This window comes from Lonchura striata, chromosome 3, assembly GCF_050655825.1.
Source record: "Lonchura striata isolate lonStrDom1 chromosome 3, ASM5065582v1, whole genome shotgun sequence".
In the NCBI taxonomy this organism is placed as follows: Eukaryota; Metazoa; Chordata; class Aves; order Passeriformes; family Estrildidae; genus Lonchura; species Lonchura striata.
Window position 1 is genome coordinate 50,622,391 of NC_140705.1, and position 27,131 is coordinate 50,649,521.

Consider the following 27,131-nt stretch of genomic DNA (forward strand, 5'->3'; position numbering starts at 1 on the left):
AATTGCTGTGATCTATGGTATCCTTTCAGCAGACATGCAGAGGTAACAAATAGAGTAATCTAAAAGTAGGAAGAGGGAAGCAAGTATAGTACTGCAGCTAAACCCTTCACCTGAAGTATAAAATTAATCCAAAATAAGTTCTAAGTAAAACATTCCTAATGCATGTTTTGGATAATCATATTTGTTTCCTTCATTACTCCTCAAGAGATTGTGGGATTGTGGATTTTTGATTTATTTAGTTTCTTTCATTGGTGATAATCTGGAGCAGTGCATAGCTGGCTCATGTCCAGAAAATTTAAGAACAAGATGCTCTCAAATACCTATGCCTTTATATTCCTTATTCTGTGGAAAAAGCTTTTCCCCCAGTCTGAGCATTCTGGCAGAGATTAAGTCCAAGGGTTTTGTTCTTCTGATCCTTTGTATCATCAGGTGTCCTGTCCCCTGGAGATGACTCCAATCACCAAATCTGAGTGGGCCAAATCTGACTCAGTGATCTGCTCTTGAATGTCAAAGCACTCATTCTTAGTACCGTGTCCTGGCTGTATTATCAAATTTCAGTGAAAGCAACACAAGCCTTGCAATTAGATGAAGTATGTGGGGAACTGCAGAGTCAAATTGTAAACCTGTGCTACCAGGATATGTCTCAGTGAATTGTAATTGATTCAATTTATTTTTTTTTCTTGCAATTTAAAGTCTGTTGTAAATATATTTGAGAAAGTCTTGTGAATCAAGGTCATTATTTAACTTAAATTATACACCTAAAAGAAAATGGATTTCTCAAATCTCAGTCTATTTTATTGATGAGTCACCATGAGAGGAGGCAAATTTTCCTAGCTGTAATTTAATTAAAATCAGTAAATAGGGCCACTGCGAAGATTGAACAGGTAAACTGTGATGTCAGTGACATTCTGTTAGAGTAAGCATGATGTATGCTGGAGAATGAAATTAAAATGAAGGATTATTCATTGAATATTGAATAAATACTATTTCTGAGGCAAAAAAAAAATTATGTTAAAGCATAAATATAGTATAAATGGAACATACCAAGCAAGGAACTAAGGGTCCTCATTTAAAATGCAATTGTTGAAGACAGTACAGCAAAGTCATATAACTTCTCAAAATGTATCCATATGTCCTATTGATTTTTCATCTTTGTGAATGTTAAAGTCATTGACATGTCAAGGAGAGCAGTAGGAAACTTAAGTAACTCATTAAAGGCTGTTTCAGGGCACCAGTTGACTTGCAGTTGGAGGTTAGCTCCATTTTCCTTGTATTAGACTTCACTTGCCAAATGGCTGTTTCCTGCCTGGGATCACTTACTTTAACAGTCACCAGATTAAGTCTGCACTGCACAGTGTTCTCTTCTCTGTTGGTTCATCTTCCCCTGAGGGCAAAATGAACCAGAATGATTTTGGAGAATTTTCAAGCACATGTGGTGGTCTAAGGAATATGGTCAAGACAAAATTTTTAGAGAAAAAAATTATCTTTTATTAGTTACAAAAATGTAATTGGAAAAAGCTTTGAGTAGATCAGCAGAGAGACCTTTATAGAATTATCTTGCAATAGTTCACTTATAGAAGCAAAATCAAAGACTTTTTACTGCCCTTGAACTGAGTTAATAAAATAATAATTTATTAACTATTTAAGTATTTATTGAATTGAGCAAATATTATTTTCTTTCCACTATCCTGTTCAGTGAAGAATGGCAAATTAGGTATTTTGGAATGGATTTCCAGGAGTATTCTTAGATGAACCAGAAGAATAGATCAGGAAGCCCAGATCATTTGAGGAGTATGAGACACAACTGAAGTGAGAAATAGATGAATAATTATGGGGGAAATAGTTATGCAGTTTCATGGCAAAAGCAAAGAGCACTGAGACCCCAAGAACAGTGTTTGAGAGAAGTGTTGGGGTAATGTCTGCAAGACATCTGAGTGGCTCTGACTGATATTTGCTGAAGAGTGATAGAGGTGTTCCCATCAGCAATAAGCACTACTGAAACAGCTGAAGTTGTCAACTGCTTTATCTGTCAGGCTGGTGCTTAAAGAAGCAAACAGAATAATAAAAAACTTGGAGTGTTAGATTTACAGACTTGCTTATGACAAAGATAAGCAGGTTTATTGCAGCTTTCCATGGTAAAGAAAATGAAATTAGCCTTTATTAGTATGTTAGTGCTTTTAGTACTCCATAAAGAATAGATTTAAGCTTACTTTGTTTTAAATGCTGTTTCCAGTCCTCTATGATTAAGTAGAAATTTAATACTAAGTTTCACTTAATTTATTTTGGTTTGGTTTGTGTTGGGATTTTTGCTGTGGTTTGTTTTTGGGTTTTTTGGGTTTTTTTGTTTGTTTGTTTGTTTGTTTTGGGTTGACATTTGTTTGTTTGTTTGTTTGTTTGTTTGTTTATTAGAACATACTGCTATGAGTAATTCTTGTTCTGGAAATCATTACTCCACCATGTGTGTGCTTGCACTATGAAACCAGAAGGCAGAAATTAAAAACTTATATAGGAAGGTTTTACTCAAGGAAAAGAATGGTGCATGGATTTGGTTGGGCTTTAGCTTTTCTGAAGTTTTCATCAGACAGAAACTATATCATTATAAGATAGAGAGTATCCTCTTCTATGCTCAGGTGAAGAAATGATGGGGGATGTGGCTGCAAAACTGGCTAAACCCAAACATTTCCACATCAGTCAGGTGAAACTGAGATGAGCAGGGAAGTAGTCCATGAAGAGGATGGGATGGTCTCCTGGTCTGATCCAGGCTAAAAAAATACAGCTTGTAGGTGTGAAGAAGGAATAATCATAAAATAAAATAAAATTAAACTGGCTTTATATATAATTATAGAATGTTACCTAGCTTATTTGCATAGCTAAATCAATAAAGTACTTCTAAGAGCTTGTCTTTGCTTTTTAATGGAGATGGTCTCAGTCCCATGCTTTGAAGGCTTATGAGCTTAGCAAGGTGCCTGCAGCTATTCACACTGCAATTCCTGCTTGCTGCCAGCCTGTTATCATCACCCAGCTGCTGAATGGAAAGAAGCACAAGATTCTGTGCCTCACCAATTTCATAATGGAAAGGTAACCCTTTCATCAAACCCACTTCTACCTCCAAGGGACACTCTGGAGGTCTCAATATGAAATAAACAGGGACTTTTCTCCTAGGAGGGGTGCTGCCTGCAGGGCAAAGAAAATGCACTTCTCTGAGCTGCTTGTTCTTTTGAGGGCTCCAAACAATATCAGTCTGTAAAGGTTGTCACAAATACTACATATGTGGTGGCCAAGGTGTTGTAGCACATGTCATATTAATGCAATAATTTATCCCCCTTTAAAAAAAAAAAAAAACCTGAAAAGAAAGATCCTTGGTGTTGTAAACATTTTTTAAGTTAAAAAATTAAACAAACTTGTTATACTGTTATCTAGCTCATCTGCTGCTAAGTGTAGGGTCTCCATTGTGCCCATCTCTCTGCTCATCCTGCACCAGAGCTGGTCTCCTGCAGTGTTCCCCAGAACTGAACAAGCTTCTTATTCCAATCTTGCTTGCCTTCCAAAGAAACTCCTCACTACTGATTTCATTCCTCTTCCTCAGTAAGGTTCCAGAGTTCTCCTTTCTTCCTGTGTCCCTTTAGCTTCACGTGCAATTTCTTTGTGTCACACAAACCCTCAGGCAATCTCTCTTCTCTATGTAGAAGCACAGTTACAGTTCCCTGTGGTTTTTACTTCTCTGTCAGCCTTGTGCTCCCAGCTTTCAACCCTTTGTGCCCACGTGTTGCTACCAGGAAATTCCTCTTGCTTCACAACTCCTCTTCTGTAAGCCCTTCCACAAGGACTTCCCTTCCTGGGAACATACTGTATGTACAGGTACACTTGGATTCACTGAGTGAGATGGAAATATCCCTCATTCATGTCAGTAGTATCTCAAGGAGATTTGGGCCTTCCCCCCTCCAGTGAGAGACTTTAGGCACATGGTCACGTTGGTTATGTGCATGGGATTGTTCCATTCTCATATATTTGCTAAATTATAAATTCCTCTTCTCACAAAAGCATTTTACATTTCACTGGGCTGATTCCTTTACTGGAGTGCACTGTGTAAGTGGACTTCAGTATGCCTCAAGTTCTTTGTTTGCCTCAGTTTTCCTATGGTTTTGTCAGAATAGTTTTCTTCCACAGAGCTGGCAAGTAAAGAGCCAAATCCCTTGCTTCTTCTAACAAAGAATACAGATTGATGTACATATGCTGGTTTATGTAGAAGAGTTGTGATACAGAAGTGTTTGTGGGATGTCGGGGCAGCAGATACCAAAGCAGAGGGGAAATCTTGCTTGATGCTTCCTTGAGGAATTCCCAGTTGAATGGCTGAGGAGAAAGGAGATTGAAGAGGTTTGGGGATACTCATTTCCTTGTGTGACCTTGGCAGTGGAAAAGGTCATAAATAAAATTGAGCTGCAATGTTGTAGTTTCAGGGACTCAGCAAGGCAAGACTAACTGTAAAAATTATTTCTAATTCTGAAATTACTTTTCATACATATTCCTGAAAGGGGGAAAAATTCTCTTGAATTTCAGGCCAGATGCAGATTCTAAGAGAGGATTTAGCAGGTTGGAACTGTGTGGCTGAACTCAGAAAGTGATATGTGCATTTGCAACAGGAAATGGAAACTCAGTGGGGATGGATGGACAAAATATAAGAGGAAGAATTAGGTTGGTCAATTGTTTTGTTACCACTGAGCTTAATTTCTCATTCCATAGTAGGGAATGTGTTTGATTTCTTCCCAGCATGGCTGATGAGTTAGAATTGAACTGTGTTTCCCATTAAGTTGACTAACATTTATTTTTCATTGCTCTTGGTCACTCACAGGCATTTGGAAAGTGACATGCTTGGTTGTCTGGTATTGACTGCCTTCAGCTAATGTCACTTCATTTATTATTCACTGCAGATAACTTCTGATTCAGTTGTCAGTATCATGACCCCTTCTCCTCTCTCCCTTATTTTCTTTCACAAAGAGAAACTTGTGCCATTATTTAGAGCTGCTATTAGTTCTGTAATGTGTTCTCCTGTGCATGAGAGCACTGCATACCCCAGGGTCAGACACAGCTCACAGTCAAGCTTTCTCCTCTGTATGTGTTGTTGGTTGAACTGCACCATTGGTATATGCACATTCTCCAGAAGCTTAAAGGCAGCAGGATCAATCTTATGTTCCTTTTTTCCCCCACTTGTCTTTCCCATGAGGATAATGTTTTCTTCATGGAAATTATCAGAAAATTTAACTGAAAGTTTCAAAGTTCAATTCTGAGGAAGAAACAGTCCTACAGCTTTGGCTAAGTTTTTCAGATTCTGTGTGCTAAAATGATGGGACTTCTGAAAAAAAAGATCAAGATCTTGGGTATTCATTCAGTGCTTCTGAGAGCAGGAATTGGAGGAATGGTCCCAGTCTGACCATATATGGAAGCTGGTTTTACTATTGATAAGGATGTTGATTCTGGTGCAAGAGTGTAGAGGATATCATGTACCCAGAGCAAAAGTAATACACAAGACCTTTGTGTAAAATGTCTGTACAGCTGTGTACACTGCAAAGAAGCAAAAGGGAAAACCTGTTATACAATATACCGAACTTTCAAATATCATCCCAAAAATATCATGTGTTATATGGGCTGCAACAGACTGAAACAGATGTAGAAGAACATGCTTCTTCACTGGAGATTTACTGAAATGGGATATAAGTATTTTCCCTGCATAGAAAAACAAAAAAATTTTCTGAGAACTTTTTTTTAGAAAAGTCAACACTGTTGGTACAGGAAACCCAAATCATCTTTCTAACATGATATAACAAAAAGTACTCTTGTTTCTAGTTTATTGATACATTAAAAAACCTGGAAAATAACAAATTTACTTTTTTTCATTAGTGGATCACTTCTAACTTTCATATAGTTATTATAGTGTTTCTGTGTACTCAGAAATGTGTGATTTCTTGTCCTAAGCCTTAAACAGAATCAAGACCCCTGTGTTTGGATATACATATGGCAAAGGTATATTAGTGAAGAACAATTGCTTATCTTTCTGTATGCTTCTCAGCAGTAGGATTGCCAGTGTGTAACAAATGCTCCTGATGTAAAAAAACTGCATAAGATAAATTTTTCTCATAAAATTTATGTGAGTGCCCAGGTTACTGTTAGTCATCATCATAATCTCTAGGCTGTCTTCCTTAAAAGCATGGATGTTCCTAGGTCTTTCTTTTCTGTGGTCCAGAAATGACTCAGGATAAAGCATAATGATTATGTAAGCATGTATAATGAGAATGTTCCTATTTTGAGACCTTTGGTAAGAGGAGACAAAGACATGAGGATGCAGCTGCAGCAGAAGTGGATATGAAAGCATGACCACTGCACAGCAAGAAGACGTGGTTTTCATCTCAGTTGCACAGTAGGAAGCACATCCTTCAATATGTTCTGTTCTTACTTAGAAAGTTTTGAACCTACAGGATTCTGGGGTAGAGGTAGATGGAGAAAACTCATTACAAGTAAATAAAGACAAACTAAACACCACTCGAAGGACTAAAGTTTTTTCTGAATATATTAAGATGCTGAAATGCATCTTACAATAATAGACCTGCAAGACAAAGAATCCGTCAGTCTGGTTCTGAAAGTGCTACTTGGGTATTGAATTTTTCATCTGTTTTGTGAGAGGATTTCATGCTTTCCAGTTTGTTTCTGCTAAAGGGCATTCAGAACAAACAGTGTTTGGGAAATGTAGCTTTCTCTGACAGCACAAGCAGACACTATTCATATGTTTTTGACAAAAGTGCCTGAATAGCAGGGTCTGTGTGTTTGGTCTTTCAGGCTCCTGCATGGAGTGGAGTTGCCACAGTGCCAATGTTGGGAACCTTTTGATATTTATTGAGGAATAGTTTGTCCTTCCAAGCAGAACAAATCTGGTGTTTTGTCTGTGTTAGACAGTAGAAAGATCAGAAGCAAAATTAGGTTTCACACATACTTAAGGTGGTGATTTATCTATTTTCTAACAGATAAGAGTGAAGAAGTGACAACACTGACATTAAATGTGGACTGTGGCACCTGCTACAACTGAGCACCTTGAAGGATTATTTCCCTTGATTCTCAACACAAATTGTTTCAGAAGAATTATTTGTTATTTTCCTGTCATTTACTTAAAGAAATTCTCACCAGATTCTGTGACTCATTTTCCCCCAAAGGAATGGTTATGCTGTCAGCAAAAGAAGACTCAAAGATTAACAAACTAGTTGTCTTTTAGAGAAAATGCCATTGGTAGTTTACTTGCCATTGTTTTGTCTTGGGACACTTACCTGAATATCTGATAGATCATTAATTGAGTTTTGCTTTTGACTGTAGTCAGTTTTCACAAGCAGAACGTTTCCTTCCCCCATGCACACCTGAGTTGTCTGTTGTGCACTCTGGGCGATCCTGCAGGCATGTCAGAGGCATATATGAGAGGATTCATCTAATACTCCCAAAGCCTACTTAACACTGTCTTGGCCCAGTAGTGAGCTGCAAAGTTAGTCCTGGTGATGAAGTGCTAGCTGGGCTGCTAACCATAGCCTTCAGTCTCTTAACTGGTAGGTGAGGCCTCCTGGGACATACACTGCCTTCCTACTACTGATCCTTTGCAGACAGCCTCCATCCCTGCCCAACTCTTCTACCCAATCACCTTATACTTTTGGGTGGACTGGGCTTTTGCTGTGGCAAAAAGAGAACTGGGGTAGTACAGAACTTTGTGATTTGGAAATCTGGCACTGTTCTTTTGGAACTGTGCTCCATTAGTCTGCTGAGGAGTCACACAGGAGAGAAATGACAACAGTAATTTGGAAACTCAGAAGCAACTGCACACAGGTGTTTGCAACACGTGAGTATCTTTATCTTGAATCAGGCTAGAGCAAAATGAGTTCAGTGAAGTGGAAGAAGATGTTGGCAGCAGAAGGAGGAGTGGATTTGAGAAAAATAGATGCTGTGCACATTGTAATTACTGTTTACTCTGTGAGGAGGCATGAATAAGACTGAGCTTAACAGATGGAAGGAGATTCCAGAAAGGTAGATATTTTCCAATGAATGTGTTAAAAAATGTAAAAGTAGAAACAGATGAAGAGCAGAGAAACTCTGTATCCTTACTTGGACGTAGGCCTTTGTGGCTGCAGCTCTCTGGCCACAAAGAGCAGGCACAGACTTTCCCAGAGAAGGCTGTGAAAAGATCAGAAAAAAGAATGAGAAACAATTCTTATTTCCACTTGCACCTGCTGTTGTGCACATGTGGAATGTGTCATGGAGATTTGTTTACCAAAGGGTGATTTCTTAATTGGTCACTGGATGGTGTTTGGATGGATTGACCAATTAGGTCTGGCTGTAAGGGTTACTGAGTTTCTTAATAAGTATAGTGTAATATAGAATAAGATGAGTATGATAGTATAATAAAGTAGTTAATAGTATAATAAAGCAATTGATCATCCTTCTGCAATCATGGAGTCAATACTAATTATTACCTGGCTGGGGGCCTGCGGTGACAGGCCTTAGAAAATACTGATAAAAGAGAGCCTCAGAATGAAATGGAAGAAATCCCTTAGAACATTAACAAACAAAATGGCATTTATCTCAAGTACAGCTGCAAGCTATTTTGAATAATGTCTGTCATATATTGGGAGTTGAGCTTAAGTTTTGGGTTATATGTACCTATAAATGGACTTACATTTTGTAGTGTTAATTCTAAGCCTTTTGGGGTAGTTCCTCATCTTTCAAATGTACTTAGAGAACATGCTGTGCTAGTGCAGTGTAGATAGAAAAAAACAAAGGTAAAACTCTTAATGGTAAATGTTATGCATATAAAGGATCTATTTTTAGATAGCCAAATTTGAATTATGGCCACCAGACAGATGGATAATGATCAGCTGATTTGCTGTCTGACAGAGATGTTCTAGATTTGTCTAGATTTGCATACTTTTTAAATCAAGTGCATAAATCAAAATTCACTTACATAGAGGCACATCAGACTGTGTCCTTCATCATCTTCCTGGGTTGTCTAGTATTATGCAGTGAAGGGAGATTACATCAGAGGAGAAAGAGGTGTGCTAGAGAGGAAAGGGAAGGCTTTAAAACAAGTGCAAAAGTGAAAACTGTACTACAGAAGAGAGTAGCTTCATATGGCATGAGTTGTAGACCAGATTTTCTCCATTTAAAAAGTAACCATTTAGGGGCCAAAACATCCATGCAAGAGAGAAAAGGAGGGAGGGGAAAAGTCCCAAGACAAGCTTGAGATTCTGTAGATCTTACATGAACAGCAGTTTACTCACAACAGTACTTCTGGCTCCACCATATTAATGGCTGAAATGAAATGGGCAGAAATGCAAGCATGCTGGTATTTTGGCATTGAGATTAATTTTAACAATGTTACTAAACAAAAGAAGACCCCAAACGTTTTCTGTTCTGAAGTGTAATTTACAGTCTCCTTACTCACTGTGGTGAACATATGAGGAAAAGCAATTAGGACATCTAGAGTTTAATAAATATGAACACCCTCAAAAAGCCATGAGACTGTGTATATAAACATGGATTCATTCTCCTTCTTTTCATATTTCATTCCAAGTGCTGATCTCACCCTCTGATAGTACAATTCTAAATCTAACTGAGAATGCCAAGGCATGTTTGACCACTGAACTGGATCATCTTAAAGGTCTCTTCCAACCTTGATGACTCCATGATTTGTATGTGTTTTCTGAAAAATGTCACTCTCAAATGTCCATGTATAGTTTCAACTTTTTGCTACTGATGGAATAATTTCATTTGTATTCAACCTGTTTTCCTGCAGAACAGAAACCTTCTGCTGAATTTCCGGGTGAGACCATTTACCTACTGCCCTTGGTTAAAGCAAGCAGTTTATTTGCATGTTTATGTCACCTTTCAGACTTAGTGGTCCTACTTGTGCCTTTCTTTCTTGCCAAGAAGGATTAATTTCTTCTATTACAAGGTACTTAGAGATACAAAGAAGATTAAGAATAGTTCTTCTTGGTTTTGGATTGACACAGCTGAAAGGCACTTTGATGGAGAAAAGAAAATGTTTGTGGTAGAATGGCAGGTCAGCATCAGTAATCAAAGTTCTGCCTCTTCCTTCCTGCACATCAGAGCAAGTCAGGTTTGGTATCTATTTCTATAATTTTTTCTACCCATGAAATGAAAGTAGTAATATTTTCCAAGCTTAGCAGAATTTTTAAAGGGGGACTGTGATGATCTGCTTCTTATATGAACAACACTAACATGATTTACACTTTCCATATCTAGTTCTTAGTCTAAATACAGCCAGTTGTCAACCAAAAGCTGACAGCCTTCAGTCAGATTGGTCTCCAGTACCATCTGTATCCCTTCCCACACAAAGCACTGACCAGATTTACATAGAGACAACATTCCTGCTCCCACATTGCAAACAGAACTTCATTCATATAGAGCAAGTAACTATTGTTTTTAATTGAGTAATGGATGCCTAATTATTATAAATTGCTCTGATAATTATCACATTATTGTGTAAATTATTGTATTATAGCCTTTTGTGACTGCTAAGGGCAGTTTTCACACTGTCTCTGTGTGCCACTTGCAGCCAAGTATCCTTCTGCTCTAGGTGTTTACACTTCATCTGTTGATTGTGATCATGCAAGCATCTCTAAGCCTGATCAAAAGCCCATTGTAGTCCGAAGTTTTCCCATTCAGTTCAATGGGCTTTGAGGCAGGGATCACAGGAGCAGAATATGGTTCATTCCAATATTTTCAGGATTCAGTTATTTATTAGATAAAAGGCACATGCTCACGTGAAGGTTAAACCAGGCTAACCACTAGCAGAGGAAAACAAAGTGATTTGATATGTGAAGGATAAAGAAATTCTACAAAGGGTTTCAGTTTGTATTTTGAGAGGTCATTTTATATAGTTTGCTCCTGAGTTTGTTCTAACAAGATTCTAAATAAGGATCTGAACAAGATTCATAATAAGGAAAACAATGTTTCATTTCACATAGACTGTATGACAACAGAGCTTAAGTTCTCTTCCAAATGATTGTATGGCAAAACCGCTTAAAAAGAAGGAATAGGTCAAAAAAGGACATACAGATAGCTGACAGAGAGGCCTATTGCTGACCTTATTCACAGGTTTCTTGTTGGTGCAAAGTTGATGTGCAAATGGCACGGTAAGGACATGCACAGACAGTCTTCTGTTTTCTTCAGGGGCAGAAATAAAGCTTAAACACAAAATATTGAAATGTATGTTTTTTAATAATAAAAGAACCATTGGGCAAAGCCTCTGGCTGTTGTACCATTGAGCAGGTGACTAGCATCCATCAGGCTACAGTTGTTTTCTTCTTCTGTTTGTTCTGTACACAGATGTTGCTATGAGGAAAAGAGTCAGCAATGACTGATGTGGAGCCTGTGGTCACAGATTTTGCCTCATCAGGACGGTCAGGCCGCCGAAACGCCTTACCAGATATCCTGGGCTCTCCTGCTGGTGCTGGGACTTCAGACCTGCCACACAAACTGGCTGAGCTCTCTGTTTCAGAAGGTAATGGCTGGGCATTCAGAAGAGGACATTTATATGCAGTAGTCATTTGCTTTTTTTTTTTAAGACTTCCACCACCATGTAGTTTTGATATGAATACTAATATTTCTTTTATCATTTAGAATTAAATTCAACCTTCCAAAGCAGTTATCACTTGTGCCTCCTGATTTGACAAGTTAATATTAACCCATATCCATCCACAGATCCAGTGTTAGCAGCTTAGGGAAACAGCTCAGTGCTGGGAACTGAATTCCAGTTCCCTTAAGGGCGAGAAAACACATATGTATGTCCGGGCAACTTGGAAAACACATCATTCCAGCTATAAATTCCTGTAGTACTGCACTGAGATAACTTTGCATAAGACAGCAAAGCTGTGCTCTTAGTACAATGACAGCTCTCAGAATATACAGGCATATACCTTAAGAGTAGAGTTCATAGTATTTTACTCCTGCTTAGTAGGCTTTCAACTTTGCTGTCTGAGATCAGTGGCCTATTTTGCCATGTCCTTTAATTTGATAAGGTGCTCTGTTGATCTAGCACAGCTTTAATCAACACCAGCTTTATGAGTTTTTTTTACTTTCGGAGTGACTTCCAGGGAATTTTCAGATTCATAAAAATCTGATTTCTAATGCTTAAGAAACAAAAAATATAGACTGGCCCTGAGCATGGTCTGTCCCTACTTTTTTTTAATCTGAATCAGAATGCTTTTCAGAAAGCTTTTTTTTCTCATGCCCATCACTGTTTTTGTGGTGCCACCACAACAGATGGTCCCACATCCTGGAGCAGTGATGGTGTGAGTGCAGCAAAGGGGAAGGCAAGCCTGTGCTGAGGTGTGAACAGTCCATGAATCTGAACTGAAGTAGATCATTAAAGGGATTCCTAGTTTCCAGTGATGCATAGTCTTCTTTTACATTGCCCAGAGAAATTACAGGATGCTAGGTGTACAGCCTCCTAAAGCACCATGAAGGCCAGGGGGAAGGATTTATTTGCTCTCAAATTGTTACTATTTTGGTGCTTTAATTTATAGTCATGTGTTTGGGGTTCTGTAATCTAAACCCCACATAGGCCTATCAAAGGACAGATGAGCATGTAGAAAGAGCATTTCCTGGAGGAGTGAGAAGGGTGGAATGACCATATCCTGACCTGAACCTGGAGAAGCAAGGAAAATAAGAAAATAAAATAAGACTAAGAATCCAGAATGGACATTTTTCCCTATGACTGTGAAAATTATGTCCCTACAAAACAAACAGAAAAGAGTGTAAATATTTTTATAAGAAAACTTATAGCATGGCATAAGGTAAATATCTAGCCCCTCCAGATGACACAATAGTCCTCCTCTCCTGGTCTCCATCCAATTCATTAAGAAGAAATTAAACACTATGCTGTGTTAGTTTTAGCAAAATGTTCTGATGCTTTCTTAGATATACAGGACCAGCATTGCCAGGATTTCTAGAACAATTAAGAACATGGAATTGTCCTTGGCTTTTTTAATTTACATATAGCTGTGCCAGAACATGTTGGAAGGCAGCACATTCTGTTATCGGTTTACAGTGGTGATAATAAGGATAAACAGGATGCAGTTAGGTCCACTCTGACAGCTTGGGTGCTTTCTGGGGATGGGAATTCCACAAGTATCAGATGGGAATTTCAGCTTCAGTGTGTGGTAAGTTAAAGTTTTCATGAAACAGCAAGCAAACAAAGGAGGATTCATCAAAACGGAGAGACAGTTTTGAAGTTCAAATGCTGTGGCAGGGAACCTGTTTGTGAAACATTAGGGGCTCTAACAAACATCTCTTTTGCCTATTTCTGACTTTAACAATAAGTTGTTAAAAAAGGAAAGTAATTTGCAGCTCAGAACGAAGAAATTAGATAAATGAGAGAAGTGGAGAAGATTGGACATGTGGCTATATAAAGTATGCCCTATTTTGTTGCTACTCTCAAATTCAGGTTCAGTGAAGATTATGGGAAATGGTGAGGGCTCTTTCCATCTTGTTTCAAATTTAGCTAATGCTCATTGGATCATACATTTCCTCTTTCTAAAATGCTGTCAGCTACCGTCATAGTGAGAAGTCAGGAACAGGATGTGCTAATACTTGCTGGTTTAGAAGAGAAAAAAGACTGCTCTATTTTTTTAATGAATACACAAGGACTGTACCTATATGATAAAAATGTCCATGTACTCTGCAAGCCACATGAAGTTGATGTTCATGTGATATGAACAGGAGATATTCTGACACCAGCTATTTATCTTGGAGCCTAACTCTGAAATGCAGACTCTCTGTGTTATATCTGATCCTCCTCTGGTGGTGTGCAAGTTTTGGAGTGCTGAGACTTTCCACAGGTGGTCTGGAACCACACTGAATAGTTGATTGGTGTCACTGATGATCCAAAGGTTGAAGAGGAGACTGCAAGAAGTTTGAAAGCAAGAAGCTATATTGGTCTTCCACATTTGGTAACCTGTGCTAGGGCATCATTCTGCTGATAACATTCAGCAGCTTAACTATCACCTATTGCACACCTAAGTGTCCCCCAGTATGAAATTAGACTTCCTCTAACAAAATGTTTTCCTCTATCCTGTCTGAAAGGCTCCACTGATATTAGATGTCCAACCTGCAAAGAAACAGCCAATAGAGGAGATTGCTCTGTCACCCTTTCCACAATAGTGGTGTGTTACATAAGGATGGAGGGTGTCAAGTAACTCGGTTCTTTATTGCTGTAGAAGTCCAAGGCCTTTGAATCTCTGAGCAGACTTAAAACATCAAGCAGTTTCTGCCAAGTGCTTTAGCTGATGAATTGTGTACAGCATTATATATTTGCTGTGATATGTAGTGACCAAGATATATAACTCTTTTGGGTATTTTTGATATTTTATAGGAAGTCAGAAAATATACCCCTTAGATTATGACTGTGGAGGAGATGGAGTATGAAATGAAGGACTGTACAGCCAGATGTGCTGAGCAGGCCTCTCCTTGTACCCAAAAGCTATGGACTGCCATAGGTTTGAGTTTTCTATTACCGCTGGTGTTACCATGTTGGGCTTGAAGGTAATATGAAAATTATTATTATGGTTCAAAAGGAAATCAAGGAAAGAGGAGTTTCTGCTTCTCAGTGAGTAAACTTGATCAAAAGAAACAACATGGAACAGTACATATAATGACCAGAGATACTGGGAAGTTTTTATTTACACCAGTCATGTAAGCATTCTACTCTAATCTGTAGAAAAGTGAACTTCCAACTCAGAGCAATAAAAAATCCCCCATCTTGTGAAGACAGGGTAAATTCATGTAGGTATTTCTAGTCAAAGAAGGTCACACAGAACACTGGCATGTCCATAAACCATGCACAAAGGAATGCAACATTTTTACTTGAAAAAAAATACTAACAGTAATACAAAGTTATTTCCAATCTATTTTTACAGCCAAATTCACATTGATCAGCCTGTGCAAGAAGTAGGCAAATCAACACCAACAGGCAGCAGCTTTTAGAATATGCTTCTCAAAATTCTTTATCTCTTGAGTTAATCTCTCTTTCTAAAGCACCGATGACTGTGTAGTAAAGAACTAGGCAAAACAGAGATGATCAGTGAACCCAAATACTTGGTTGCATTAAAAAAAGCTGCAAGAATGTGTGTGGTGTAAATGTTTAATTCTGTCTCTGTTTAGATGCAGGAGCAGAGGGTGGAGAAGTGTCATCATCCAAAGCCTTGCTGGAAAGTCAAGAGGCAGAAGGAAAACGCAATGATTCCTAACACCTAAGGACTTCTGGGTTAATGAATTGCATCAACAGACTTCCCAGTTTCCCTGTGTCACCCCTTCTGAAGTGTGGTAGCAACTTTAGCATCACAGACATGACTTTGCAACACTGTTGTACCTAGATGATTATGTGGATGGCATACAGTTCTTTCCACTGTCATCCTTCAAAAGCAATGTTCTACATATCCAAACAGGAAGAGAACTAAAGAATGCATCTCTTTGTTTTCAGTTTTCTCTCTTGTTTTGGTTATAGTATTCATCCTAACTAATCTTCTTTGACAGTTCCAATTAATATGTCTACCAGGAACTAAACATTGTTTCAAAATAAAAATCCTGTTTCTTGATTTCCCAAACCAGCTTTTTTCTCTCTGACACAGAGGTGCGTTCACTCCCCACAACATGATATATATTAGATTACAGACATTATCTGTAATTTATCTCCTGAGATTTTTGTTCTCATTAGACATATGTAGATGAGTGTGAGAAAAAAAAAATACATAAAATAAAATTTTCTCCTGCTCCTGTCGCCAGAAGATTTTATAAACTACTTAAACATCAGTGTTTATTTTCAGACTCTCCTTACCTCTATTTGATTATCCCACTCTTAGCAGTCTCGCCACTTCAGCCATTCTTTTTCATGCTGAATATTGTAGCTGTTCATGTGTATCTAAAGTAAAGTAGGTATGTTTGTATATGATGAAAATTGTTTAATCTCACTGTGGAAATTAAATGTCTATAATCTTTTCTGTCTTTGGTTGATTTCTTATTGTTTCTCCTGTAGGACAAAATTTAAAGCCCAGTAATACATATTTCTTTTATTTCATCTGGGTTTTGCTTTGTTGTTTGCTGACAGTGAAGATGTTTCAATAATTGTGATTTTTGCAAAGATTTTAGACAAAGTTGTTTCTCTACTGAAAGGGCTTGTTTTGTTTTGGAGATCATGCTCCTGAAAATACTTGGTATTCACTCCATTGTTGTAGGAGACTTAAGATTCAGGTACAGACATGAACCTTCATGATTTCTTGGGCAGCAGCCACTTATGTATATAGCAGAAGCATCTCTGATGGGTACATCCCACATGTGTCTTGACATCATTCCATCTATGAAATATTAGTGTAATCTAAACCTGGCAGAGAGCTTGTAAGAGCACAAGAGAGCTTGCAAGGCACAACTTTCATTCCTACTATGCATTTACTCATACCCTGGCTTTTGGGGACCATTCAATAAAGGATTCAGTTTAATTCAACTGAACTGACAATTAGTTCCCACCTCTTAAATCTGTTTTAATTTAACAAGTGCAACATCTAAATTTTTTTTCAGATTTGGAAATAACTTACTCCACTGAATCAAAACAGGTGGCTTAAGAAATTCTGAGAGAGTGAACTAGCTGACACTAGAGGACAAGAGCTGAAAACCACAGTAGAGAGGGACTAGGAGGTAACTGTATTTGTGGTACACACTCTTGTTCTGGGTTGTAGTCCCATTCTCCTATACTGGCCTCCTTTATAGCATCACATTACCAAAAATGGTAAATTAGAAGAAGCTGTGGTGATGCCATCAAAATCAAGTATATGAGTATTACTGAAACATAAGTCTTTATATGTTTTGTTCTTCTGAGTCATGGTCTATATAAAATTCTGCACTTCTTTCACAGTTGCAGCACTGGATATATTTCGTTTCTTCTCTCATACAATACAGACTCTGAAATTTGGGTCACAGGAATAGATACTTTGAGGTCTCTTAAATTTTCTCCCACCACTGCCTTGCACAGCCTACCTGGCAGGCTCAGAACCCCAGTAGATGGCAGAACAGTTTAAGCCTTTGCTATTTCTACTTCAGAGCAAGTGCCCTGGTACCCCGGTGCATTTACGGTTCGTATCTAAATAAGTATTAGTCTAGACTGCACGACAGATCTCTTTTCCAGTTAGTTATAGCAGTAAGAATATTAAGTTATGCCTGGATTTTACCAAATTTCTCCAGTTATGAGTCAAATGCATGTTTCTGACGAGTATAAACTGACTCACAAACTGATGTGGGAGACATTGTACCATATAAACTGGTCTTTGGAGTAGAGTTTATTAGTTGTGCATGATTCTTGACTCAGGCAGAAGGGAACTCACCCCTTTAGGCTGTCTGGAAGGCTTTGTGCCATGCTGTCCAGTACTCTGGGGCTTGGGCAGAGCTTCTGTCTTAAGCACAGCTGAAGTTGGGGAAGCTTTGGTTAATTATTTTGTTGGTGTGCTGAAGACAGATAATAGTCCTACTAAACTTTGTCTGAGTCTGCAAAGAGCAAATGAAGTGCTTTGAGTATGTTTGTCAGTGAGCCAGTTTGTCCAGTTTCAACCATCATGCGGGCTGTACCACCCTCCCTTAGTTCAACTAATGGGTAATTGAGAACAGTGCATTCTCTTGGTTCATATGGCCACAACGTTATGGCCCTGAATCAACTGGGTATTTTAAAATATGCTTAACTTTAAATGCAGACGGGTTTCACAGTAGTCAATAGAACTACTTAGGTGCCTAAAATTAGATACACAATTACCTTGATAAATGACAGCAGCAAACTTCTATTAAGGCTAATCTGGTATTATAATGCATAAATCCAAATTTCCATTCCAGCAAGTTTGGTACAGGTAATAGCATCTTTTTTATCATCTTACAGCACTTCTATGCTTTTATAAAGCAAAGAACTTCATTTTAGTACCAAGCAAAAAAGGTAACTTTGTTGTCTCCAAATAATGAACATAATGAAGCAATTGTCCATTCTTATCCATTAGGCATGCTAAAAAAAAAAAAAAAAAAAAAAAAAAAAAGGAAGGAAACACCCTTGTAATTTCTTTGTGCATATGTAGAACAATTTAGGTATTTTGAATATGTAGAAAAATTGCCTTGATGTTTTCCAGATGTCATTAAGAAGTTAGAACTGCACTTGGTTACTTAAAAATTACAAGAGAGCAGTGGCTATAAGAGGCTTAAACTGCACTTTACCACTACTACAATTTTACCTACCACCATTAGTAGGCTAAATATCCTTTATGTATCACTCATATAAAAAGGAATACCTCAAGATTTAGCAAATTAATATTAGTTCATATTCCTCTCTTCTGTCTGCTAGTGCTCTGTGTGATAAAGTCCATGAAACAGAATTGAACAAAGACTTCTCCACTAATTTCTCCATTTGTTCCACTGAGCATAAGCCCCAGTTGGTGGTGAGTGTGGGTTCCCCCGGGTCCAGACAGCACAGACCAGTGGGGCTCAGCCCACCGGGGTACCAGGGCACTTGCTCTGAAGGAGAAATAGCAAAGTCTTAAACTGTCCTGCCATCTAGTGGGGTCCTGAGCCTGCCAGGTAGGCTGTGCAAGGCAGTGGTGGGAGACAAGTTTAAGAGACCTCAAACCCAGCTGCAGACTGGGCTGATGAGAGGCAGAATGTCTCTAGCTCACTTCAGGAGTTTTGCTAGAGGCCCAGAACCTTGGTGCTTCTGTATACAGAAATCCGTGTGATTGGAAGCAGGAGGTATAACATATATCACATATTACAGGAGGCATCTTGTGTTTCAGCCCATAAACTCTTACTCTAAAGCAGGTGTCCAAGTCTGGCTTGCAGCCTGCCTTGCTTTAGGTGCCCACTCTGCAATTTGGGCTTGGGTGCAAATCCCACCACAGATGACTGTTTTGACCTCTTTTAGGGATAATTTTGTTTCATTTTCTTAACTTCTGTTAGTAATTAGCAATGATTACTGAGAGCTCTTCCTTTACTGTCCTTGTTTATCTCCTTCAGTCCAGTGGGGACTATCCTGATGGATATAAGCAAGAGGAAGCTTGAAGGCCGCCACTTCATCTTGGCATGTGCCACATCCCGATGCCAGATCTCTGGATTTTAGTGCAAGACTTACATTTGATGAATAGTGTTGTGGGGTTTTCTGGTTGTTGTTTGTGTGGTGTTTGCTTGTTTGTTGGAGGGGCGGGGGTTGCCTGTGTGCTGTGGACTTTTCTACATTAAACATATTTATAATAATTGCTTGCAATGTAAGGGCCCTGATGTGAGGATTTGGACAATCCCTACTAGTGCTTTATTCCCGGGACTCTGCTTTGCAAGGATTGATGCTGTTAGTCGAGTACTTATACACTGTATGGAAAAGCTAATCTGTGAGAGATTGGCTTGACCCTTCTGTGTAGGGCTTTCTGTGCTTTTATTTCCAGACTCCTCGGGCATATTTGTCAATGATACATCAGCAGTGTAAACATAAAAAGAAGGAGCGTGTGAACTGCTGCTAATGCCCAGCAGTATTCCAAAGGCAGTTTTCCAGAACACGCCCAGTTTCCCAAGGGTGCAGAGGCATTCCCGAGGGACGGGCTCCGCAGCGGCGCCTCCCGCCCGGCGGGCACACGATGGCGCCCGAGCCCGCGCCAGACACAGCCGGGCCCTCGCCTCCCTCACAGCCTCGCCCGTCCGCTCCCCGGCTCCCCGGGCACGGCGCAGCTCGGGTCTCCTTCAGGACGTGATTCACGGGGCAGCTCGGGTCTCCTTCAGGACCTGATTCACGGGGCAGCTCGGGTCTCCTTCAGGACGGGATTGTCGGGATCGCTGCCGTGAGGAGGAGCGGCGGCGCTGGCAGCGCCGCGGGACGAGGACGCGGCTCCCCGCGGGCGCGGGCGCTGGCGGCAGAGGGCGCCCTTGCCCCGGCGCCGCCCTCGCCCCAGCGGCTGCTCGGTCCCACACGGGCCCGGGCCCGAGCAGCAGGAAGGGGACTCAACAGCCCAGTCCTCCTCTGCTTTCCCTCTTGGCTTGTTGCCTTACTCCGTTCAAAGCTTACATCCATCTACTCCTTTCCTGTCGTCAGTGCTCAGTCCTTGCTTCGCTCACACCTCAAGCTCAACATCCACCGTTAGTGCTTTCAACACTCAATAGAAGAAACGAATCTCTTTAATTACCTCTGTACTTGCTAAAATAAGATGGTAGAAAGACAACTTATTGCTGTTCCTCTCAAGAAGTACTAGGTAAATTTTACTTTATCAGACAGACTCATGAGAGACCCTTGAGCCAGGCCCAGAACAGCCCTTGTCTCTAACACAGAGACAGGGAAAGCCTCTTTGGAAAACAAATAACATGTCATTATGCAAGTAGAGTGCTGTTGCAATCTAAAAAAGTGCTGAAATAAGTTTCTTCCGGGCATCTTCTTTCAGACAACCTTTTTCAGACAACCTTTGAACTTTTTTTTTTTTTTTCTTTTTTAGCACTGGCTGTTGTGACAAAAAAACTTCTAGGTAGATTTATAGAGGATGAAATTAAATGCTGGAATGTAATAAGGAGTATATTTAAGGGAGGGAAGACAAAGAGCAATGAGGTGGAGTTAAAGGCATGACAGTTGCACCATGTTCCTCTCCATAGCCCTTCTTTTATCAGAACATCTGAGCCAGTCATGGTGAGAGGAAGTCAGAGGGGTCCTGCACCCTCCACTGGCTCTGGACTCTGGATGTTTTGAGCTCTGGGTGCAGAGCTGATCAGTCACTAAAGAAAGTTTCAAAGGTCTGGAGGAAGATGCTATTAGAGGCCTTGTTTAAATATTACAAGATTAGTTAATGATTTTGACCATAGAGGGTCTGGTTTGTGTTTATTGTTGCCACACTGAGGGAGAAAACTTTCATAACATGTACACATGAATATAGGAAATTAAAGGAATAGTGGCAGTCTCTAAACCTCCTCAGTGGCACTTAGTGCAGTACAGTCCACAAAGTAAGTTCCCATGATTATCTAGTCAGGGATTACATGCCTGCTTTCATTTCTGTGTATATCTGTACTTTTTCCCATAATAGACTCTGGATTTGGCAAAGTAGGAACCCACACTTAGTAAGTGGGATGTGTTTTTAAGTTTCCTGGTATAGACTTGTCTATTGTGACCAGCTCATGTAATTTCTTGCATAATCCAGGATATAAAACTCCTCTGAATTACTTCCTGCATCATGTCCAATAGCTGTTGTTGTTAGCATAGTTTACAATTTACAGAGTTGAAAATCTTGTAAGGCAGTTTGAAAGCTGGCCAAAGGCTTAAGTCTCCTCACAGCTAATATGTAGTTCATTTTTAATATAAACTTCCGTAGGTTTAGCTTTCAGTGACTGGAGTTTTGTGTACCAGACTGAAGAGATCACTCTTTCTCTATAATTGTCCCCAAACATCCAGTATGACCAAAATTTTCCCCAAGTTTGTCTTGGTACTTATTTAAAACTAGTTATGAGCTATCTTAACACTGCAATGCTTCAAGTTGCTCTAAAATTTTGTACTCCAGGAAGTTTGTGTATTTAGACTCGTGAAAACTCAGAAATGAGTCAGTGCTTGGTCACAAACCAGTATGTAATGCGGGGATATGGTTGCACTCTTGAATAAATTAATTTAGGTATGTAATTCCAGCTAGGTCACCCAGCATGAGGTTTCATTTCAAATGCCTGTGTCAGGCATTTGTTCATCCATGACAGGCCCATAAATTGATAACTTAATTCAATTATTTATCAAGACTGTGGAATTCATATATTTCTCTGGATGCACTAACACTGCTCTTTAGAACTTCTGAGGAAACAGCTTGTGAGAGTGATACTCTGATTTAGAGGACACAAACCCAGAGGAGTGTGACCCCAGCTGCATCTGGGAGATCATATCTGGCTCCAGAAGGCTGTGACTGTGTCTTGTCAGTCCCTAGCTCAGTGGAACAAAGGAGGACCTTAGGAATATCCAAATGCAGGTAATTAATGAGTTGAGTTTTAATTTTGCATCTGTTTTACAAATTCAGTAATTGTTTTCTTAAATTATTGAATTCTTGAAACTCTGTCAAACAAACTTATTTACTTCTTGCCTAAACCTTAGCTGGTACTGAGAGTGATTTCAGTATATTGTAGAAAATTGAATGCTTCTGATGGGCAAACTGAATGAAGGTACATTAAGCCATTTCAAAAATTTCTTAAATTCAGCCCTGAAGACTGCACGGTTATTTCTTGTTTTGCTGAAAGGATTTACCTTGGGATTAATTAGCTTGAGATTTGTTATACTGAATTCCATATAGTCATGCTTATTTATGTATTTGACAGCCTCCATAGCATATTCTAACGCTACAGAAGGAGAACAAAATATTTATGATGTATGAGAACTTAAACTTGTACATTTAACACTGTAAAATTTATATGGATGACTATACATATCATTCCCTCCTCTGGTATAATATAGAGTCCTTGGACCTTAATACAGAGGGTCTTTCTGCTCCACTAATATTTTCATTAGTCTGCCCTGAACAGCAAATCTACACGTCTCTTAGAATCAGCTGCAACAGGTCAAGTGCAAGTCATCTAATCTCCTTAAACCTATGTGCTATTTTTCCATTTCTTCTAATAAGAATTATTTTAATTTAGTATGTTCATAGTATTCACATGCCTTCTAAATGTCTATGAGTTATTATTACCCCTGAAATAGTCAGGTTGCTTATTTATACAACTTTGTTTCTTGCTTTCTTACATATACCCATGCTGAAATTGTTAATTCTGGAAAGCTGATTTCTTGTATTGATTTTTTACAGTAACTAGACATATATTGTAAGTGACATGCAGTATCAGACATTTCTGTTACAGTTTAATGGTTTCTTAATAGTTTTTCTATTCTTAAATGTAAAACAAAGCAAAGACAAATATTAAAATAACAACAGCCTAGTGGCACAAAATTAAAGTAACTGCATCTTCAATTAGTTGAACTGGGAGCCAGAAGGGTGGCTGGCTTTAATGTAGGCTAATTCTTTGAGGAGAATGTCTGACTTGAGTAATCTAAATGTAAGTCACACAATAATATTAAACAAGAGATAACAATCTCCCAAATGCCTTTCAGAAGCAGAGAACACCCTGGAGATAATCCATAGCATTTGCATATTTTAAATCATTGTCAACCAGCTGTCCTCTCATCTTAAACCAATCCAAATATATGTTCATAATGAGCTATTACTGGATATTTACTTTCCAGGACTCTCCTAAACTCATGTCCCACCAATTTGTAACAGAAGAGTCTACAAAGATGAAATGCATGATCACAGACCACTTCGTTTTCACCAATTGGCAACCAACACCAGAATTAGACTTTAACATGCCTTGTGTCTAACATTAGCCAGTTCTGGCATTATTTTGCTTGATCTTTACAGTGGCAGGAAACCTGCTGAACATATTCCTAAGTTTTGCTCAAGAAATGTCACGCTCTTAGAAAGGATATGGTGTAAGCATGTCTTTCATGCTCCTGCCTGCATTACCTTGCACCTTGCCTACCATCTGTTCCAAAGCTCCAGCAAAGCCCTACCCATGGCATTTATACAGCACAAAACTGGATTCATACAGTACCTGGGGCCATTCTGTGACCACTTGCTTGTGCAGCTGCATAATTGGGTGTCTTCTCTATGAAGCAGTTATCTCTTTTTGAACCTGGGATTTCTAATGAGTGGTCCATTGATAGAGTAAATAAACCTAAGCATTTTCTGTGAGTATTCACCAACAGCACTGAGACGGTTCCTTTTTATTAGGGGGATCAGCAAATCTCTTAGCTAGAGGACATATATGATAATTTTAGTTAAGAACATTCTACTGCCCTATTTGACATTAGGTTTTTCTGCAGCACCAAAAACAAAATCACACTCAGCCCTGAAGTAAATCAACCTGTCTGACACAATAGCTACTAAACTCATATATGAACTCTGGTCATTTATTATACTGAGATCAAAGCTACACAGAGAATCACAGCAGGATTTCAAACAAGCTAAAACTTTGCTGGGAGTACCTTAGCTTGCTGTCCATAAATAGAGGAAACTTCTCTTAGCTGCACATTATTTTCAGTTTCCTTAATTCAAAAGTAGCTCCCTATATGTTTCATAACACTAAGAGTTTAAAGAAATCTTAGGTTAGCTAGGACCCTGAATCCTCTTGGCTTTCAATGGAATTCAATTCCTAAAAGGCTTCTGAATACTTACATCTGCTTTTGTACCAGAGGAGTTAGGCCCTGATATTACTGCTGCCCTTTGTTGTACATATGGGTACAAGATGTTCTGCAGCTCCTGGACCTTCATTGCCAGAAATGTTTGAATAATGCAATCATCACTGCATTATCTGAAGGTCTTATAACATAGTATTCCCTTAACATAGTATTCCTGGCTATTGTACTACAAAGATGGTGAAAAGACAGAGATTAACTGAATTGGTGAAATAAGAGAGTCCTATCTGCATTGTATCCAGAGAGGGACAGAGAATAAGGACAGATAAACCTGACTTCAAATATTAGCTGCACCAAATTCCCTAGACACTAAGCCTTTAGTGACTGGCTGTTGTGGTTAGATGCTCAACAGTTCCTGACATAGATTATGAGGAATCCACACATGACAGAACCTCATGGTCAGACTTTTCTACTACAGCAGCCTGGTGACCATCCTATGGTGCCCCCTTCCTCCCCATACCACTCACACCCTTTTTTTTTTTTTTTCCCTGAAGAAGTAATTTTCTTTATTTTGAGTACAGAATGAAGGTTAAATGAGGATGACAGTCTCATTTTCTGAATGTCTGAGAGTGTGTGAAGAAGGGATATAACAGGGAGAAAAGTAGCCAAAAGCAGGTTGTCCTGTATTTGAACGCTGAAGGTTAGAACAGTCTCACCAGATGGCCTTTGGAAGTAAGGATTACTCATTACACAGGGTATCTTGCTGCAGAATATTCAACTCTTAAGCCGACCTTGTACAGGGAATGCAAATGTACCTATTTACATTGCTCAGGTGGTGTAAAGGGTTTAGCATAAAGGAGAACAAGTCCCTGGCTGTTCAGAATCTCCAGAGATACTATTTGTCACAGGAGTACACAGTCTGTTAAAACCATCCAAGTGCTGACAGCACAAAAGAAACTCCAAGCTGGTGTCTTGTGCAGCAACCTAAAATGCACAACCTGAAACTCCAGGTCAGTGTATTTCACACTGTGATCTCTGTTTCAGCCATAGCAAAGCATTTATGTCGCTCAAGATGATTTGTTCTAGTTTTTGATGTTAGCATAACTCTTGCATAAGGTTCCACAATCAAACACAGGGCATAAGATGCCATGGAAAACATTTTGAACTGTGGCTTGTCACCCCACAAAGGAGTCAATAATGTAATATTTCCTGCTGTTGATTTACACTGGTCCCAAATCATCACTAATGCAGACAAGTGGGATCTCACCATCCTAAAACATATGTGAGGACTTTGGCAACCTATCCACTTAAGAAGAAATGTGAACATTTGAACAGACCCTGTTTTATATTTGAAGCATGGTGCAAAGTGTTAAAGAATGTATTTTTCTTATGAAATTTTATGTGCTTCCTTCCCCTTAAGGGCAGGTCATCACACTAAGTACTTGTCTTATTTAAATACATTGAGAAATCCTAGTAGAACAGAGCTGTCCCATCAGTGTAGGTATGACTGCTTAAATTATGAAGGATTCTGAAAAGGCTGCCTCCCAAAGGCCAGGCTACAGCACTGTCTGGAAGAAGGTGCAAGACAGAGATGTCCTTGAGGTGTACAGCTACCAGGCGTGGTACTGAATAATTTTTAGGAGTTCTATATCACAAAGTTTGTGAGACTGGTTGTATACAAGCCCCAGTGAACAAAGACAGCACAAGCTCTCCCAGGCTCTGTTCACACATGTGCACCAGAATAATAAACAGGGGCTCCAGAGCTACTGCATCAAAATCTGTATGAGCAGATAACTTTTTCCTGTCAGTTCTGGGAGATGAGACACTGCCAGTTCATGAGGATATTGCTAAAATAATTTGGAATTTAATATCACAGAGTCATAAAATTATTTGGTTGGAAGGGATCATCCAATTCCAAGCCCCCTGCCGTGGTCAGGGACCATTCCATTAGTCCAGGCTTCTCCATGCCCCATCCAACATGGCATGCTTAAATTAAAATCCCACCAGAAACATCATTTGCCCTATACCCAAAGAATATGCTATACTACAAGTGCCTGAAAGAAATGCAAATGATAATTTAAAAATATTAGAAAAGTATTCCTAATTGTTTCTATTTTGTATGGCTGAACAAAATTGTTAAGGTTTTGTTCCTAAATCATATAAATTCTCTTTCAACTCAGACCCTGAGTTCTGTTGTGAGAGTTGAAGTGCTCTATTCACTATTCTGGAATCCATCCAAGGCATAGGTCAGGAAAAGCTAACACCGTGGGATGTCTCACAGAGAGACGCTGCTTTCTGAAAAGCACTCAAGATGAGACAAGACGACCACCTAATGCCTTCAACAAATTTCAAAGCACATCTAGAAGGAAGACATTCCCTCTCTTACAAAAAGTAAAAAAAAAAAAAAAAAAAGAGTTTTAAGCTCTTTTTCTTCATTCTTACTCTCCAAATGATGACAACTGTGGAGCCAAGATGCTGTTTTGAGCCAGGAACAGCAAATACCAAGTTCAGACAACATCTATAGAGATGCCATGGTGGGTAAAGGATCGGTACTTGGCCAGCACCAAAACGGCCTTGAAAATACTCATGGGAAAACTTTTGGAATTGGTGTTGGGGATCATAACTGCAGTAGCGTTACGATCCTGTGTTTTCACTCAGTAGCCTTTCACGTTGTGTGCCCGCTTGTCGTTTAGCCCGCGCGTTCCCGTAACAGGGAGGCGGGCGGCCGGGGGTGTCCCCGGGGCGGCTCAGGCGAGGAGTGGTGCGGCAGGCAGAGGCAGCCCCTCTCCCTGCCCCCTCTACGTCCTGCCGGGTGCCCGACCGGGCACCCCGCGCCCCCTCCCCGGCGGCAGGAGCGCCCTCCCCCATCGGTGCGGGCGTCTCCGCG

General features: G+C 39.5%; 1 protein-coding gene across 5 annotated transcripts in view; it reads left to right on the top strand.

Annotated features, from left to right (window-relative positions):
• Positions 1–16,043, top strand: part of PKIB (cAMP-dependent protein kinase inhibitor beta) — a 53,327-nt gene extending 37,284 nt beyond the window's left edge. For all 5 annotated transcript variants that reach the window (XM_021547107.2, XM_021547106.3, XM_021547108.3 and 2 more), the window contains 2 exons: positions 11,374–11,548; positions 15,208–16,043. In XM_021547107.2, the coding sequence (XP_021402782.1) occupies positions 11,401–11,548; positions 15,208–15,293 (234 nt within the window). In that variant the 5' untranslated portion in view covers positions 11,374–11,400 and the 3' untranslated portion in view covers positions 15,294–16,043. The remainder of the gene's footprint in view (positions 1–11,373; positions 11,549–15,207) is intronic.
• Positions 16,044–27,131: the final 11,088 nt, after the last annotated feature.